Source organism: Colletotrichum higginsianum, chromosome 10 (assembly GCF_001672515.1).
Source record: "Colletotrichum higginsianum IMI 349063 chromosome 10, whole genome shotgun sequence".
Classification (NCBI taxonomy): Eukaryota; Fungi; Ascomycota; class Sordariomycetes; order Glomerellales; family Glomerellaceae; genus Colletotrichum; species Colletotrichum higginsianum.
In genome coordinates, this window is record NC_030962.1 from 605,683 (window position 1) to 622,992 (window position 17,310).

The following is a 17,310-nucleotide window of genomic DNA, read 5'->3' on the forward strand; positions in this document are numbered from 1 at the left end:
TCTTCTTTTTCTCATCATCCGCAGCAGCTCCAACACCATCTTCTTTGATCCAAACTCTTGAAACCACCAAACCCATCTTAGTCGCACTCTGACACACGGACAACGCCTTTCCACAACCACCAAAATGCATACTAGCTTCATCCTCAACACCCTAGTCACTCTGGGCGCCGCTACGGCTGTGTCCGCGTCCGCGATAGCCCCTCGAGCTAATCGCAAGGCCAACGAATTCTCGAGCGGCAACTGGTACGTTTACAAACTACCACGGCCTGCTCTACGTCACTAGCATCCTTCCCTATCACAAAGGCGAATCCCCCAGTCTTGTGTCTCGACTAACTTTGCGTTCTTCGAAACAGCGCCCAGGGAACTGCCTCGTACGAGCACGAGAGCAACTTCAACGTCGACGTCACGATGGACGACACCAGCCACTCCGTCTACTTTGCCTCGGGGCCGTGGTTTTACTACGGCGGCAAGACCGGGAATGGCGGCTCGTGCACCGGGGACCTGCTCGGGAGCTGGGCGAACGACGAGAAGAACCCGTGCGTGAACCTGGACAGAAGGGGTGACGACGGGCGTCGTATCAAGTGTGTCAGGTGGAACAACGGTAGTTAGGTGCTCAAGCAATCAAGTCAGACACAAGAGGATTCTGTGGGGATAAGGATGCGCTCGTTTAAGTTTAGTGCTTGTCAAGTCTTCTTGGACTCGTAACACTCATTATACACCACTTTGAGTTTAAACAAATGCATTTGGCTGGAATTTGTGTGTTGGTATCACGAAAGTTTCGCCATTGACACCAGAGGGACGTTAAACATCTAAAGAGGTCGAAGACGTGCATGCTGACTGGATAGCCACAGTACCTGCGTTCGGCCGGGCTTGGCACTTGAGCCTTTTCTCCGCCCCCATGATCTACGCCATCTCGAACTATCTACCGTGCATGGCGCGCCTTGGCCTTGGCAGCATGAAGGAACAAAGTCCGGATGTAGGATCATTGGGGGTAAATAACACATGGCGACGTTGAGTTGTCAGAATCAACCGTATGTTGGGTAGAAATCCTGTGTCAAAGAGATCGATAGGGTACAGTAGGGTCCAAGAGACAGTGTAAAGCATTACACATGGCCCTTCACATGCCGCATGTGGTTTCTGGCCTTTTGATGCCATGCTTCTTATCATAGATGTCCCGCAATCTCATTTCTTCCTCCGTCAATATGCACTTGCTCCCATTCGCTCCGGTGAAGGTGAACAGGAGACACCCGACCTGCGTGCTACCGCCAACACCTCCGTTGTTGCCTGTGATCATCTCAGTCAGTCAGTTTCCGGCTCTTTGGCAAGTGACTTGCAGGTTTCACTCGGTGGAGGACAGGTGGGCTTTTGGGACTTTTGGCTTGGGGACTTTTCTTCTTACATTGGAGAAAGTTGTCCCTCATGACGGTGTGGCAAGTGACGCCGCCTTTGCCCAGGGGAAGTCCTACGCTCTGGAAGTGGGAGGTGGTCCTGCAGCCCCAAACCCATTCGACGAAGAAATCGTAGTTGATCCGGTGCGGCCAGTCCCTCCACCTCATGCGGTGCCTGTACGTGATGGGGTACCTCCCATCGGCCGGATCGTGCAAGGTCGACAGGGTCGTCGCCAGGTGTTTCGTCTTGCAGAAGGCGTTGACCGCCTCCCACTGCATCCCATAGTTGACGTCTGCGTGACCTGGGAAGTCGCTCTCACTATGGCACTGGACGGGCTGCCTCTCCATGGGTGCCAGAGAGTCCGGTGAACCGCGCGAGCGAAGGTCGAGAAGGGAGGGGTCCGTCATGGAAAACGGGATGAGCAGGCCATTGACGAGGTTTATCATTATGGCGAACGAGGCCAGGCAAAGTTGTGAGAAAAGCATCTTGTTCGACAAGAGTCGACCAAAGTCGCGAAGCCAAAGGTGAAGAGACAAGGGCTAATTTGCGCGGCTTCAAGAGAACTTCACCGCTCTGGCCAGGTTCATATATAATGGTCTTCGCTTGGCGCCGAGGGTCAGAACAGGTGAAGCCTGATTGATCCTCGAACTTGTCTGTTCTTTCTTCGCAGTGTGTTTCTCAAAGTCTGTAAGGGAAGTCGCCTTCGTTATCCCATTGCATGAATGGTGTCGACCATGATTTTCCAGAGACCAAGAGACAAAGAATTCATGTGGCCCCGTGTTCCCGTCGTACGGTTGCGGACTACTTCCCACGGGCAGCAGATTCCCTTTGGTTACAAATTTGCCCAAGGGTCGATACTGTGTTGTACATAGGCAAGTCAGAGGTCGGAAACAAGCACCAAATGCTACGAGGGCTGGCACGAAGCAAGCAGAAACGACGTTGAAGGCGACATCGTCCGGGTCAGTCCCTTGGTCGATTACGCAAGGGGAGAGGAGGATCAGATCGGGCCCGAGATGCGGATAGGGAGCCAGCAACCGCGTGGCCCACCCAACAGCCGAGGCACCGTCACGGCGGAGGGCGGACCTCGATCCGGGTTTGGGGTATGAGGTACATCAGGAGCATTTTGCGAGTTCCTATGATGGGCCGTTGTTGGTTCGCCCATCACCCCCTGACCCACACGTCCACCCTGGGAGGAGCGTATCGCTGACTACAGCACGGATGGACGGGCAGAGGTCTCGGTCTGGTCCTTTTCTGGTACCTGGAGATCGACACCCATGGGAACCGAGTCACTGCTACGGTTACATCAGCTTCGGCACGAACGCTGGAGCTGGGAGGCGGCTGAAGCGAAGCAAGCCGGGCGGGACTGGGAACGATGTCCATGTGTTCCCGTCCCGCGTCTCCCCATGCGCCGGATGATCGGATGCGGCGACGCGATATGCAGACCTGCATGGATATGCGACAGAAACGAGCAGGCAGCTAGTGGCGACGTGCGCGCGCGCCGTCAATCAGAAGAGGAAGCTGCGGTGGGATTCCTTGGAACTGTTGGTTGGCAACCTTGCCGCATACTGCTGGTCGAAGGGGGGGGGGGGGAGGTGGAGTTTAGAGCATTTACAGTCTTCCAGGTCTTCCAAAGCTTCATCCGCAAGGGAGATGCGGCAATAGAGCACACAAGACGGTTCTCGAGACGAGGAAGAATCTGGGAATGGAAAAAAAAAACATTTGAGGGCATGATGACGCCTTTCTTCCCTCGTCCATCGTCATCGCCCAGAGCAGTTGGTGGTTCGGGTTCTGGTCTTAACGCACAGGCCGAAATTCACAGGTGGCGGATGAATTGCTCTTTCGGATGCTTACCATTCTCTTGGCTTTCAATATTCGATGCAGGCAAAAGGCCCTGGTTGGACTGCCTACCTGCCCATGGGGGGGAAGATTGCGGGTGGGAACTCGGATATCAGATCCAAGAGTCGATGGAAACCTGGATGGGGTGTGCGGGTGCCGTGACAGGATGTGTCTGTCAGGTACGTCCTAAGGCCGGCCATCCATTCACAAGACAAAAGTGCGAATCGAGTAAAACCCCGACCAGTTGAGTCAGGGTTATGCTGTGGAGGCGGAGAGGTTGAGCCGGTGGGGTGAGGAACAAGGTCGTCGAGAGCTGGGCCCGGGTTTGGCTGGCTGGTGCTGTTGGCCCGAACTAATGGTTCTGGTCTCCTGCCGAATACAGCCTAGGTGAGACCCGGGTGGGCAAGCGGGGGAGATAGGACATTCGGATGCCTCTCATTACGAGTGCAAACGGGTGCGACAGGTGCGGCTTTTTGTGTGATGTGGCGAGTAATAAGCGGGTGAATGTTGCTTCGACGACAGCGACTGAGTAGGCGGAGAGGGGAGGGGGGGGAAGCAGTATCCGTATGTAAGAACAGGAATAGGAATGTGATAACAATGCCGAGCCTTTTTAGGTGGATATGATCCACTGGGCGAACCTGACCTGATCCCTGTCTCGTGTACGTGGGCAGCGTACAGTACCTCAAGGGGAAATAAACTCTTTTAACTTTTAGATAGAGTTCAGTCGAAGGCGCTTATTCCCACCTACTCGATACCGGACAGCCTATGGTCACTGGCATAGAGACGGATGCGAGTTGCCAGAAACAACTACCGTCCCGCCGGCCGTTGGCAATCCTATACGAGGTGCGGCCCGGTGAGAGAGGGGATTTGCCGACGGGCGATGGTATTAGTACGCGATAAGTGGCCACCGAGTCATTACTCTAGTGCTTTGTTGTGCGTGTTGTAAATCGTCTCGGAGAATTTGGAAATGGGGATAAACTCCCCTACAGCTCACAGAAGTCGTGAGATAATGGGCCATCTTGAGACCTGAATGGGAAAAGCAAAGCTGACGAGGCCCGGCTCAACCGCGTTCGCGTCACTCGTTGGCTGGCCACGGCGAGCACCACTTCGTCCCAACTCAAGACGGACCGGCCGCTTGTTGTGCTTGGCACGCAGCTATCAGCACCTCTCCCCTATTATCCGGCCAATGGCCGCCTGGCGTCGTACTTCATTCAGGCACCATATCACCCAGTCCCACCCCGGAGCAGCCCCTTGGCACTCGTGCCTGCCGCTGCCCCCAGTCTTTAGAGGAACTTTTTTTGGGACAGCGACCGACGAGCCTCATCGCTGCTCGGTGACTCGCTTCGCCGTGCATTTTGGGTGTTCACGCGAGGCCTCGTCTTTTTGGAGAGGGGGGGAAGGGTGAGGGATTACTTGGTTACATTACAGCAAGTGTTGGCCCGCGGCCAGGGACGCCACGCGGCGGGGACTTTCGTCATTGGCTTGGGGAGGGTATCATGCACGCGGGCGGGCTTCCAGAAGGCCTCCCAGACCGCCGTAGATCCGGAGAGGAAGCTCGACGCCAGACACCGAGACACAAACAAACGGCTTCCATCGTCTCATCTCACTGCTGTCTCACGTAGGGGGGGGGGGAGGGGATTATGGGCTGCCAGTTGGCTAAGCAAACAAAGGTGCTTGCCAGCCACGACTCGGTGCTTTTGCAGCGTGTGGGATCCAGAGTCGTGTTGAATTGAACTGTCCCCCTATAATCTATGACAGAATACCAGACTCTTTAGAGCCGTGATGCAACTCTCGAGCTGTGCGTACGTAGTACGGTACACTACCCAAAAGCAACAGAGAGAGCCACGCCCCCGGTGCATCCCGGAGAAGTGGAGCTCCGGTCCCCGCTTTTCCTGCGCCGTGGCTGTGAAGCTTCCCCGGACCGTTGTCCGCCAAGTCTCTCCTGATCCCGGGACCTTCCCCTTCGGGACTGCCGCCAAGAGCCACCAAGAGCGCTCGAGCGGGTGGCCAATCGAACCCGGCTGCCTGGCCGTAATTACAACTGACCTGGTTGATTATCGCTCATTGGCAACTGGCTCCCTTTGTTTTATTTCAATTTTCATGGTTCTTCGTCGTTTACCACGATTTGCGATGCTACGCTGCTGCGGCCTGTAACTGGCCGGCCGCTCGTCTGCTCGCATGCATGATACGGGGCAACACGACCGACCATGTGCGGTGCCGTCACCGTCAGTATTTTTTCCCATGCTCCCTGTCTCTTCTCTGTTTGTCTCTTGGGCCGTATCCGAGGCAGAGACCTCACCTCCTCTCGTACACGCCCCACGACGGCGATTGCTGAACCCCCTCCCCCTTCCCCCCCTAGCACCGCCTAGCAAATGCCCAGATCGACGGGCTCTACGTGCGAGCAGACATCCCGGCAATGCCAACTGCATGTCACGATTCCTTGACAGGTAGCAATGACTAGCATGCAACGCGGTACGCACAGCTTTCTCGCGCTCGCTCGCTCGCTCTCTGGCCGGCAGCCCTCCACGTCGGGAGTGTCAGAGGATATAAATCCGGCCTCGCGCCCACTCCAATAGCCATCCCTTTCTGATTTGGAGCTTCAAGGGACTTTTAACCTCCAGTTCACTCACCCTCCCCTTCCTCGCTAGTCTTTGTCCAATCCCTCCCCCCCTCCTCAGTCAAGCAGCAAAAACACAATCGTGTTTGCATTGGACATCCGCCATCATGGTTCGCGCTTCGTCCTACCTCGGCTCCCTTGCCGTCCTCGCCGCCTCGGCCGTTGCCAAGGAGATCCAGCCCAACGAGGCCATCGCCGCCGAGCTCTACGACTCCGGCAAGATCCACGAGCAGGTCATTGCTAGCAAGAAGGTGAGAGCCCAACCCAAGCGCAAGCAAAAAGAGACGCACCCTCGCCGCGTCCGCCATCGTTACTGACACATCCGCCACCCAGGCCGAGTTCGCCCGCCAGAGGGCCGCCGGTGCCTACAACAGCGAGTTGTGGCCCGAGCTGGGCTACACTCCCTGCGTGAACGGGTGGGCCGAAGCTGTCGTTGGTGACAGGCTCAACACCTTCAGGTGCCACAACGTACGTTTGCCTGCACCCCCCTTCTCCCGTCGCACTCGTCAAAAGTAACACCGACTCCAGGCCGACCTGTACTCCTTCCTCAGCCACGCCGCCCTTGGTGGCCCCCTCGCCGAGGGTTCCTCCTCGTGGGGCTGGACCAACGACGATGGCCGTGAGTTCGTCGCCATCGGCCAGTACGAGGGCACCGCCTTCGCCGAGATCCTCTCGGACGGCAAGCTCGTCTACCTCGGCCGCCTGCCGCAGTACTCTTCCCCCTCGGAGTGGCGCGAGATCCGCTCCTACAAGCACTACATGGTCATCGGCTCCGAGGCCGTTGGCCACGGCATCCAGATCTTCGACATGAAGAAGCTCCTGGACATCGACCCGGCCAGCCCCGTCGTCTTCGACGCCAAGCTCGACCTGACCAGTCACTTCAATGCCCTCCTGCCCCTGGGCCGTGCTCACAACGTTGTCATCAACGAGGAGCTCAACTACGGTGTCGCCGTGGGCGCCATGCCCCGCTCCGACCCCCTCTGCGCCGCCGGTCTCAACTTCTTCGACCTGACGGACCCCGCGAACCCCGTCTCTCTGGGTTGCGCCAAGGGCGACGGCTACGTCCACGACGCCCAGTGCCTCGTCTACCGCGGCCCGGACAAGCGCTACCAGGGCCGTGACATCTGCTACGGCTACAACGAGGACACCCTCACCATCTACGACGTCACCGACAAGGCCAACGTCACCAACATCATCTCCCGCATCTCCTACGAGGGCGCCTCCTACACCCACCAGGGCTGGGTCCTCGACGTGAACAACCAGGAGTTCCTCGTCCTCGACGACGAGCTCGACGAGGTCCGCGGCAACGGCCCCGGCGGCGACGGCTACCCCGTCACCTTCATCTGGGACATCCGCGATCTCGAGAACCCCAAGCAGACCGGAGGTACGTTTTTTTCCCCTTCAAGAATCCCTAACATTGCACAGTCTCTAGCATGATACTGACAGAGCTTTTGCAGTCTTCACCCACCCCACCAAGGCCATCGACCACAACCAGTACGTCATCGACAACTACATCTACCAGTCCCACTATGGCGCCGGTCTCCGTGTCCTCGACGGCCGCTCCATCCCCACCGACCCCACCGGTGCCGGCGTTTGCGAGGCCGCCTGGTTCGACATCTACCCCGAGGACGACGACTTCGAGGGCGGCGGCTACGTCGGCTTCGTCGGTACCTGGTCCTCGTACGCCTACTTCCCCTCGGGCTACATCTTCATCAACACCATCGAGCGCGGCGCCTTCGTCGTCAAGCTGACGGGCAAGGACTGCCCCAAGGCCCCCGTCTGCAACGCCGACAACTGCCTGCGCTCCTTCCGCGCCAACTCCATCCCCGGCCGCCTCGAGGAGTCCCAGGCCTTCTGCAAGACCTTCCTCAGCTCGCCCGTCAAGGACGCCGCCGTCCTCCCCTCGCACGCCGTCCAGAACTGCGCCAAGGAGGACAAGGTCGCCCAGGCTAGCAGCGCCTGCGCCTGCCTGCCCACCGCCACCCCCGCTCCTTAGATAAAGCGTCGAGTGGAGAGGTGCAGAGTGGACGAAATGATTCATGCGGGAAGGGGATGAAAAATGACCGAATGCAAAAGAAGTGAAAGACAACATGAAATAATTCTTAGTACCTAGTTTAAGCCTCTCGGATGGTTGCCCATGGGAAACCCCCCATGGTTTCTGAGAGGGAAGTTAGCAACGCTTTGACGAGTAAGAAAGATAATATGACAAGATTCATGTCTAAACTTGGTGTCACTGTGCTTGTTTTCGGTGCGCCGATGACTTGTCCGTTTACGGGCCGCCGAGTGGGTCTGGAGCTCCGGGCCCGGCGCCGGAGCTTCTCCGCAGTCATCGTTGGCGTCAAACCTGCCTCGCAGACCATGCGTCAATACTGGCCTGGCGTGGTTGAAGATTTTGCCTGAGAATACTCTGCTTCGGTTGGCTGAGTATTCCTAATTCTTTTTGTCGCTTCCATAAGTGCGACTGGGCCCCTACGAGTGCACCGACTAAGATTCCTTCAAGAACAATCATCTCGAAACCCCCCCTCCCTCCCACCATGCAATAACCAAAGAGGCAGTTCCAGCAGCGATTCTCCTATACCCCAATCCCCCACAGGTTCTTCGCGATTTAAGGTGTGCAACAAGCTCGGAACTTGCATGCTTGTCCACGGGCCTCGTCGCGCCGATGATGAAACGCGTCCTTGAAACATCGAGAACGGCCTCGTTGGTTGGGGGGTAAAGCTTCCTGTGCAGTACCGTTGCGCTCACCGAAATCACAGAAAGACATCGGACTGAACTTCCTTTCTCATCTCACAGTCTTCCAAGGAACAGGAAGAACAAAGGAGACGAAGAAGAAGAAACAGAAGCCATCACCATGAGCGTGCGCGTGCTCCTCGCAGCTCTGGCCGTCATCGGCCATGCACAAGGCCTGAAGCCGCAGTACCCCATCTTCGAATCATGCGCCGCCAGCCCGCTCCTCCCGGACTCCCAGCGGGCCTGCGGCAAGGGCATGATGCTGACCCCCGAGGCGCCGACCGTCGACAGGCTCGCAGCGAACGGGACGGGCAAGAAGAAGGACATCTGGCGCTGGGACGAGGGCTGGCGGGGCCCTCACTCGTGCGCCGTCCCCTTCTGCGCCTACTCGCGCCCTTCCTTCGCCGGCGGCCGCGGCATCGTGCTCGTGAGCACCGCCCCCAACGCCGAGGAGACGTCCCGCCTCCCGGCCTTCTCCAACGAGTCGATCGCGGGCGAGGGCGACAGCGAGCTGTTCCGCATCGTCGAGGTGCCCGGCAAGGGGTTGGGTCTCGTCGCGAACCAGCCGATCCGGCGAGGGCAGCGCATCATGGCCCACCCGCCCGCCGTTGTCGTCCACCGGAGGTTCATCGACGTCGTTGACCTCGAGGGCCAATACCGCCTCCTCGACGACGCCATCGCGCAGCTCCCGGACGAGACCCGGGAGGCCTTCATGGAGCAGGTGGGCCAGTCGGCGGACCATACGTCCTTGGGGCACAAGGTCCACGACATCATGCACACCAACTCGTTCGAGCTGAGCCTCGGCATCAGGGACGGCCGCCACTTTGGCAACTATCCGGAAGTGTCGCGGTTCAACCACGACTGCCGACCCAAGTATGTCGACGCCCTTTCCCTCGCCCCCCCCCCCCCCCTCGCGCCAAATTCTTCTCATGACTGACCCGAGGGACAACAGCGTCGCCTTCTACATCGACGACTCGGACATGCGGCACTACACCCACGCCGTCCGGGACATCCAGCCCGGCGAGGAGCTCACCATCTCCTACCTCGACTCGCTCAGCGCGCGCGTCGTGCGCCAGGACCGCGCCCAGCGCAACTGGGGCTTCGGCTGCGCCTGCGCGCACTGCAGCCAGCCCGAGGCCTTCGTCCGCGCCTCGGACCAGCGCCTCGTCCGGATGTGGGACATTGAGCAGCAGCTCAGCCACTGGAACGGCGAGAAGGTGGACGAGGAGATGATCGAGACGCTGGTCGCGCTGTACCGGCAGGAGCAGCTGGACCAGTCGCACGGGTCGGACGCGTTCCGGCTGGCCGCGCTGAACTACAACTCGCTGGGGATGGAGGAGGAGGCGGTTGGGTACGCGAGGCTCGCCGAGGAGCAGCTGCTGCTGGAGGGCGGGCCGCGGTCGAAGCGCGTCGAGGACATGAGGAGCTTGCTGCGGGATCCGAGGGCGCACTACAGCTGGCGGCAGAGAGTCTAGCCGAGATCCTGTCGTCTGCTTCTGAGGCTCTGGAGGAGGTGGGCTGGAAACAACGGGGAGAGAGGAGCAAGACTGCATGGTTCCAGGTCGGTTCGGCGTGCTCTTTAGGGTTGCATTTTTCGTAATCATTCAAAAGCGTACAGCACAACTCATCCAAGAAACTCCCAACTACCGCTGAAAATATGCTGTCATGTAGGTTAACTTGAGTGTGAATAACAACCTCCACCCTCCACCCCCCCCCCCCCCCAGCTTGACCCAAGTCTCATGTCGACCGTCCCTCCACTTCCTTCTTCAGCTCTTCGTTAAACTGGTTCCACCCGGTAAGCGTCTTCTCTCTGAAGGACCATCCCGGCCTCATGAGAAACGCGAGAAGGCCCGAAAAGTTCTCGATTTGGACGAACCTCGTGCCCCCGGGGTTCACCTGGCTGGGCTGGAAGTAGAACTGGTGCAGGCCGTTGAAGATGACCGGCAGCGAGCCTAGCCAGTGCAGGGCTTCGCTCGTGTTTTCCTGGGGCGAGGTTTCCATGTGAGACGGGACACGTCACGATGGGGTCGCCGGGGGGAAGTCATTACACACCTTGATCACCGGCTTAAACTTCATGTCTCCCATGACGACCTGGATCTGGTCTCCGTTTTTCAGGTCCGACGGGCTCTTGCCGGGCTCTGTGGGCTCAAGTTTCCATTTCTCACTCCATCTCTTGTATCCCTGGAAGTCCAGGAACTGCAGTCCGTCAGCAAGCGGCACTAGACAGCCAGAGGATGGAAGCACTCACTACCGATCTTACAGCAGCAGGCGGCGCCTGGATTTCAATCTCGGCCGATATGCTCTGAGCGACGCCCATGGCTGTGGCAGTGGGTATCACGTACAAGACCAGGGGGTAATTGTCGGTGTTGTTTGTTCCGGGGGCTGCGAAGCGGAGTTTTGAAGTCCAAAATTGGCCGGTTGTCAGCGTCGAGTGAGTGTCCAATGAGTGGGTTCAAAGTGAGTAAGTACAGAGTGAGTGAGTGAGTGAGTGATTGATGCGAGTATAAAGTGAGCGAGTGTGACATGTTCCTCCCGGGGAAATTTGGTGCTTTTAAGTAAATGCCGTGGTGCATATTCCTTCCGCTCATCAAGCCGATGAATCCTCTTCAATCAACGTTGAAATGTAGCCCAATCCTGGCAGAAGTGCAGCCTGCATGGATGTCTCCGCAAAAGGCAATCTAATCAACTTCAACGTGAACGCCTCCAAGCCCAGATCGGATAGACTGACGCAGCTGAACCCCGAGCCGACGATTCACCGGCCGTGATCCAGTCCGAGGATGACCCCTGGCAGATCAAGCCACAATAAGCGCTAGACGGGATTCGGATCATCCAACCCGTTCGTCACCCCGAAGCCCCTTCTCGACCCTCGATGTGTAGCCCCCATCAACTGCTCGGTCGGTCCGATGCAAGAACCCACATGTCGTTGTGAGTGAAGACGCCCGCATGGTTGGATTCCTTCCACGGCGTGTCTGGCCTGGCGAGGCACCAGTCAAAGTTGCGCATGAGCTGTCCGGGGAGGGGGAGAGAGCGTGTTAGCCGATCATTAATCATTCATTCAGACAGAGCGACCCCGGGACTCCTCATCTGAGGAACTCGGCCCTCAACTCACTCACCTCGTAGACCGTCTTCCCAATCTCCATCATCGCAATGGGCCGTCCGAGACACTGATACTTGCCGTATCCGAACAAGAGCTCGTGCACGCGGTGCATCCTCGCCAGCCTCCCCTCGCCCCGCTCGAGCAGCCACCTCTCCGGCCGGAACACCCCGGCGTCCTCGCCGAAGACATCCTCGTTGATGTGCAGCGGCCACGCGGCGCAGTTGACGTTGGTCCCGCCGGGCAGGAAGACGGTCTTGCCGTCCACGACCACCGTGTCGCCCCCGTCGGGCACCCGTTTCGGGACCATGATCGTCACCGGCGGGTGGACGCGCATCCCCTCCTTGATGACGGCCTGCAGGTACGGCAGCCTCCGGCACTGGGCGTCCGAGACGACCCCCCCGGAGGCGTGCCCGCTCGCGGCGGACGCGTCGATCTCGGCCCGCAGCTTCGCGTAGACGCGCGGGTGCGTCATGAGGTAGAGCATGATGGTCCGCAGCGACGCCGCCGTCGTGTCCGAGCCCGCGATCATCTGCAGCGTCGTCTCGGACAGGATGTCCTCCTCCGTGAGGCCGTGCCGGATGAAGGACGCGATCATGTCGGACCGCCCCTGCGCGCCGAGCGCCAGCCGCGCCCGGACGATGGCGCGGCCGTTGGCGAACATGCGGCCCCAGCCCGTCGGGTCCGTCTCCTTGGGCCCGAACAGGCGCGCGAAGAAGGGCCGGTGGAGGATCTTGTAGAGGCCCAGCGCGATGTTGTACGTGAAGATGATGATGCCCGTCTCTGACGACTCGGCGATGCCGAACATGTCCTCGTCGGCGCGCAGGTCACCGAACGGCTTGCCGAAGCTGATGTCGCTGATGACGTCGAGCGTCAGGTACTGGATCTTCTGGGCAAAGTCCATCGGCCTCGCCGCGGCCTCGGTCGAGATGTACTTCGACCGGACGAGTTGGACCAGCTCCGAGACGTGCGTGTCGATGGAGTTCTCCAGCCCCTCGTTCTCTTTGCCCGAGTACTTTCGCATCGAAGTCAGCGCACTCTCACGGGACTGAACAGTCCAACAGACGACAACCAACTCACCCCGGACCCCATCTGCTGCCTTAGCCGCCGATGTTTCTCCTCGTCCATCTCGCTAAAGACATGGTCCTTGTCCGGCCGGTGCCGACAGGCGCGGTAATACCACTCCGTCCTCGTGTACTTCGACCGGACGCTGCTCATGTGGACAAGCAGCTCGGGTGATGAAGTGACGAGCTCGTTTGGGCCGACGCGAGCAATCGTCCCTGGACAAGCAGTAGTCAAACCAGCGTCCTGAGATCCCTATCAGACCCGACCAAGTCTCCAAGAGACGGCATCGAGAACTCGGTTCACCATGCTGTCAGCAATTCCGAGCCCATCAAGCATCCGCTTCTCCAGTAGTGCCCAGAACATCGTCTGCATCGAGTGGCCCCTTGTCCAGATGCCGCTTCAGAGACCATGCGCAAAACACCATGGGAGTTTCCGCCCGAGGCTCTGTCAGAGCAAAATTCATGTGGCCTGAAAAACATCCTGATCGCCCTTCCCCGATCGAACAGCTGGGGTCCCGGCAGCGAGCCGAGGTGAGAAGCACGAGGAGCAATCTCTGTCAGGCCCTCATGCAGGACATGAAACCACATGCACGCTCGGCTGTGGGCAGCCCAAACGTCGGGAACACCAAGCGACGCATGCTCACGTCGGGGAGAGAGGCCCTGGAGGATGCTTTGGCACAGATCTTTTCATATGCATCATATGCATTAGACTCGTTCTATTTGATAATATGTTTACAAAAGTCATCCGAAATGAACATTTCTTTCCCCTTGATGCGCCTATGGTGCCTTGTAACTCCGACGCCTAATAATCATGCCAACTGGCTTACTGCTCGACCGACTCGACGGCCGCATTGGCAGTACCGTCCTCCTCCTCAACCTCGAGGAGTCTGTTGGCCTTCTTCTTCCTCTTACGGTCCTTACGGCCGGTAGGGGGAGTGATCTGAGGGGGCGGGACCGGCACTGGCATAGGAGCCGCAGGCACATTGGGAACAGGCGCAGGAACCGGGGCGGGTGCCACTGCGGGAGGAGCGCCAACGGCCGGCGCCGGCTGAGGTACCGGGGCGGGTATGGGAGCGCCCACTGCTGGGACAGCAGGGGGGACGGGGGCAGCCGCGGGAGGCGCCGGTGCTGCGGCAGGAGGAGCCGGGGAAGCAGCGGGAGGCGCCGGGGAAGCAGCGGGAGGGGCAGGCTGATCAGCAGGGGGAGCCGGAGCTGCCGCAGGGGGAGCAGGAGCGGCGATCGGGATCCCGTTGGGGTTGGCGGGAACGGTGGCAGCGGCCGGTACAGAGTAGGCGGCGATGCCCTGGTCCAGCACAGACTCGAGCTGAAGTCTGCCCTCAGCCGCGATTCTCTGGCCGACTCTGGGGACTTTCTCCTCCAGAGCGGCGGTCAATGCCATGCTAGAGATCTTCTGCCTCTGAAGGGACTCCAAGGCGACGCCGCTGACACCAAGGTTGTCGAGGATGGGTTTGCGGGAGACCAAGTCCCCAACTGTGGTAGTCGTCTGATCGATGAGGGCGTCTGTGGTCCGGCGGAGCCTGGCAGCTCTGAAAGCGCCGAGTTCGTCGACGGCCTGGATCTGGACCGTGGCCTGGTCCGTAGCGACCTGGGCTTGTTGGGAGAAAATGAGGAGGTTGTTTGCTGTGACGGGACCGCCATCCAAGGACAGGATTGCGGCATCGACGTTGGCGAGTGACTCGGACACGGGAGCCAGCGCCTTCTCGATTGTGTCGAGGTCACCGATGGCCCTCTCGTCGATCTGGATGACCCTAAGGGGCTGGAGGGGCACGGCGGCGATCATGGCCGCCTGGCCGAAGAGAGCAAGGACCAAGTGCAGGGAATACATTCTGATGAAAAGGTGAGCAGACGAAAGGGTCTTGAAAGTTCTGAGTGAAGGATGTTGTAGCTATGGGAGTAACCAAGCCGATGTCCTTGAGTTTCCTTGTCTGATGCTCCGAAAGATTATTTTCCATCGAGGGGAGAGATGTCATAGGTTTATAAGCTTTGGTCGACTTGTCCATGGGCACCCAAGCGTGGAATCGTGATCACGACCAAGATGGAGTGGATGCGCCGTCGTTAGCTCCCGTCTGCACCTCGAGCGTAAGACCGTGAAACACATCTCTACAGGGCAGCATGATGATAGTCTTCCAGCTCGCAGCGGCACGCCAGCGGCCTGTCTATTCCAGTCGGGGAACGAGCCTCGCAACTCTGGTCATTGCGTCCCCGACGCAAGAATTCCTAACAGGCCAGCACGGTCTGTGCTGGCATGCGTGTTCTTGAATCTCGGCCGGGAGGCTCTGGGGCTCTGGTAGGCAAAGTCTGTCCACCTTTGACAGCTTGACAGCAACACGTAGTTCAACTGTGGTAAAACAATGACAGCAAATGGAATAGACTTCTGTATCCGGGGAACCCCTGACCCGTGCGGGCAGCCCTGTGCAGGAAGGGAAGGCAAGGCCCCGACGCAACAAGGACAAGGTCTCGGTGACATGATGACAGTTTAGCTGCAGGAGCCATGAAACTGGTGGCCCCGCCTTCGTAGTTGCAGACGAAATGCCGAAGATCAGGAGCTATGTTCGGGGAGGCTCCCATGAACAGCTCTCGGACGCAGCCGCCATTCGCCAGCGCCCATCGGATGGACGATGGCCTGCAGTGTGCTTGGGCAGCCGGGGACGCAGGCCGGATAGATGCTATGCTTAAACGTGTTTCGAGGACGCATGATATTTGGCAAGGCAGTAGGCATTCCGGCGCTGCTGCTGAGAGGTGTGTCAGATGAACGTTGACGTCGTGCAAGTGGCAGTTTGCACAGGCGGACGCGCTGCTGCGCCCCAGTGCCCGCGGGCCGCCGCAGGGTCTCCACTTGCTAAACCAACCCGGCGGACCGTGTGCCGTGCGTCCCCAGCACGCAAACTATCGAATACTGCAGCAGGGCGTCTCTGCAGGCCACCGCCATCTTGATGAGGCTATCCCGACCGTGAGCTTCACTGCATCAACACCTGCTGTAGCTGTGACCAAAGGTGGCAAGGCGACCACTCCGGCTTCTGACTGGATCGGTGATGGTAGCCTTAGCTTCTCGCCCCCCTGGGGCTGTAGCTCCATCGTCACCGTCACCGACCGATGCGCAACGGCCTTCATGGAGAGTTCGGATCATCGGTTGTGCCCTTGGACAAAGAACAAGTTTCGGGCGACAGCTGAGGGTCGTTCAACGCCAGGCACCTGGCCATCGTAGCTCCAGTCGGTTCAGCTCGAAATAGACCCATCGTGTTGCATGGGAGAAAGCTTGAGGTTAAATGTGCGCTGCATATAACCTTGGTGAGTCCCCTCTGCCGCCATCATGAATTACAAATTCCAGAAACACAAGGGACAAAGACGAGTTCCTCGTGGCAAAACTCTGTGACTCCAAGGATGCATTAGCCTGCGAACCTACGGTTCATGACCTTTCCTTGGTGGATACCGAGAAGCTTCGTCAACAGGCCACCCGCTGGAGGCCAGGTGAGCCAGGCAGGGGTTGTCCGGTGATGAGTCAGGCCGAATCGAATGCTCTCCGAATTATGTGGGAGGAGCCCCACTACGAAGTATCTCCGCACCGAATAAGCTCCGCGTTGTATTGCAACAGGTGGCATGCGGGCGAGTTGGGAAGCGTATACACTCACTACTTGAGCAATACTTGAGCACTCGCCACCCCGAAACTGAAGACCACAGTCCAACCTGCTCGCTCAGTGTATAGCAAGCAAGCTCCCAGAGTATTGTTATTGTTGCAAGGCCGAGACGATGCCTATCGAGATTCAGACTGTTGTCGAGGCCGATCTGCGGCGATGTGCCGAGATTGAGCATTTGGCGTTCGCCGAGAGCTCATCCAACAAGTTGCTATTCCCCGGCCCTTTGCCTGAGGATTTCCTGGGGCTTCAAGCCAGTGATCTGGCCAAAAAAGTACGAGAGGATCCAAGCGTGCGCATGTTCAAGGCAGTGGACACTGCGCTCTCGGGCGACGAAGCGATCATTGCGTGGAGCAAATTCAACGTGTATCCTGACGGCATGCCGGTGCCAAAGCCACGCGTCTGGGGCCCGGGCAGCAACGAGGAGGCGTGCAATCAGCTGTTTGGCGGCATGGACAGGATGCGCGAGCGTTTGATGGCAGGCAAGCCGTCCGTTTGTAAGTGTCAGAGACGGCAGGCGGGAGATTAGTTGACGAGCCGTTGACAACCATCACTAACACTGGATGCAGACCTCCACATCCTGGTGACGGACCCAAAGCACCAGCGGCGCGGGGCGGGATTGCAGCTGCTGACGCCCGTGATGCAAGAAGCTGTTCGGCTGGGCGTGCCCGTGTATCTGGAGTCATCAGAGCCCGGGCATCCTCTGTACACCAAGGCTGGGTTCAAGGATGTCGAAGAGCATCGGGTCGACTTTAGCAAGTTTGGCGCATCGAAGCCTCACCTGTCGTGGGCCATGATCTGGGAGCTGCCGAACCGACGATGTCCTTAAGTATGGTTGGCGTGTCATCTGTCGATGTCGTGCATTGTGCACATAGTGTGTATCCTCTGCATATTCTGCATTGTGTGCGTCGAAGAAAGAATGTCACC

At 58.7% G+C, this 17,310-nt stretch overlaps 8 protein-coding genes across 8 annotated transcripts; 4 read left to right on the forward strand and 4 right to left on the reverse strand.

Moving 5' to 3' along the window:
• Positions 1–124: 124 nt before the first annotated feature.
• CH63R_13635 (Small secreted protein) lies at positions 125–609 on the forward strand (the record flags this gene model as incomplete). The annotated part of the gene is made up of 2 exons (XM_018308609.1): positions 125–243; positions 354–609. The coding sequence occupies 2 exons, from the start codon at positions 125–127 to the stop codon at positions 607–609; spliced, it is 375 nt and encodes a 124-aa protein (XP_018150927.1).
• A 508-nt stretch (positions 610–1,117) lies between these two features.
• On the reverse strand, positions 1,118–1,835 carry CH63R_13636 (Glucan-beta-glucosidase; the record flags this gene model as incomplete). Its single annotated transcript, XM_018308610.1, has 2 exons — positions 1,118–1,284; positions 1,400–1,835. 2 exons carry the CDS (start codon positions 1,833–1,835, stop codon positions 1,118–1,120), a joined length of 603 nt encoding a protein of 200 aa, XP_018150928.1.
• Positions 1,836–5,949: 4,114 nt separating this feature from the next.
• Positions 5,950–7,838, forward strand: CH63R_13637 (Peptidase s41 family protein; the record flags this gene model as incomplete). Its single annotated transcript, XM_018308611.1, has 4 exons — positions 5,950–6,093; positions 6,176–6,310; positions 6,371–7,226; positions 7,300–7,838. The coding sequence occupies 4 exons, from the start codon at positions 5,950–5,952 to the stop codon at positions 7,836–7,838; spliced, it is 1,674 nt and encodes a 557-aa protein (XP_018150929.1).
• An 855-nt stretch (positions 7,839–8,693) lies between these two features.
• CH63R_13638 (Het domain protein) lies at positions 8,694–10,047 on the forward strand (the record flags this gene model as incomplete). Its single annotated transcript, XM_018308612.1, has 2 exons — positions 8,694–9,445; positions 9,525–10,047. The coding sequence occupies 2 exons, from the start codon at positions 8,694–8,696 to the stop codon at positions 10,045–10,047; spliced, it is 1,275 nt and encodes a 424-aa protein (XP_018150930.1).
• A 262-nt stretch (positions 10,048–10,309) lies between these two features.
• Positions 10,310–10,889, reverse strand: CH63R_13639 (cytochrome P450; the record flags this gene model as incomplete). The annotated part of the gene is made up of 3 exons (XM_018308613.1): positions 10,310–10,555; positions 10,625–10,768; positions 10,821–10,889. 3 exons carry the CDS (start codon positions 10,887–10,889, stop codon positions 10,310–10,312), a joined length of 459 nt encoding a protein of 152 aa, XP_018150931.1.
• A 566-nt stretch (positions 10,890–11,455) lies between these two features.
• On the reverse strand, positions 11,456–12,884 carry CH63R_13640 (Cytochrome P450; the record flags this gene model as incomplete). Its single annotated transcript, XM_018308614.1, has 3 exons — positions 11,456–11,578; positions 11,686–12,681; positions 12,747–12,884. The coding sequence occupies 3 exons, from the start codon at positions 12,882–12,884 to the stop codon at positions 11,456–11,458; spliced, it is 1,257 nt and encodes a 418-aa protein (XP_018150932.1).
• A 669-nt stretch (positions 12,885–13,553) lies between these two features.
• On the reverse strand, positions 13,554–14,576 carry CH63R_13641 (Cell wall protein; the record flags this gene model as incomplete). Its single annotated transcript, XM_018308615.1, has 1 exon — positions 13,554–14,576. One exon carries the CDS (start codon positions 14,574–14,576, stop codon positions 13,554–13,556), a length of 1,023 nt encoding a protein of 340 aa, XP_018150933.1.
• A 1,922-nt stretch (positions 14,577–16,498) lies between these two features.
• Positions 16,499–17,212, forward strand: CH63R_13642 (Acetyltransferase; the record flags this gene model as incomplete). Its single annotated transcript, XM_018308616.1, has 2 exons — positions 16,499–16,880; positions 16,953–17,212. 2 exons carry the CDS (start codon positions 16,499–16,501, stop codon positions 17,210–17,212), a joined length of 642 nt encoding a protein of 213 aa, XP_018150934.1.
• Between the last annotated feature and the right edge of the window lie 98 nt (positions 17,213–17,310).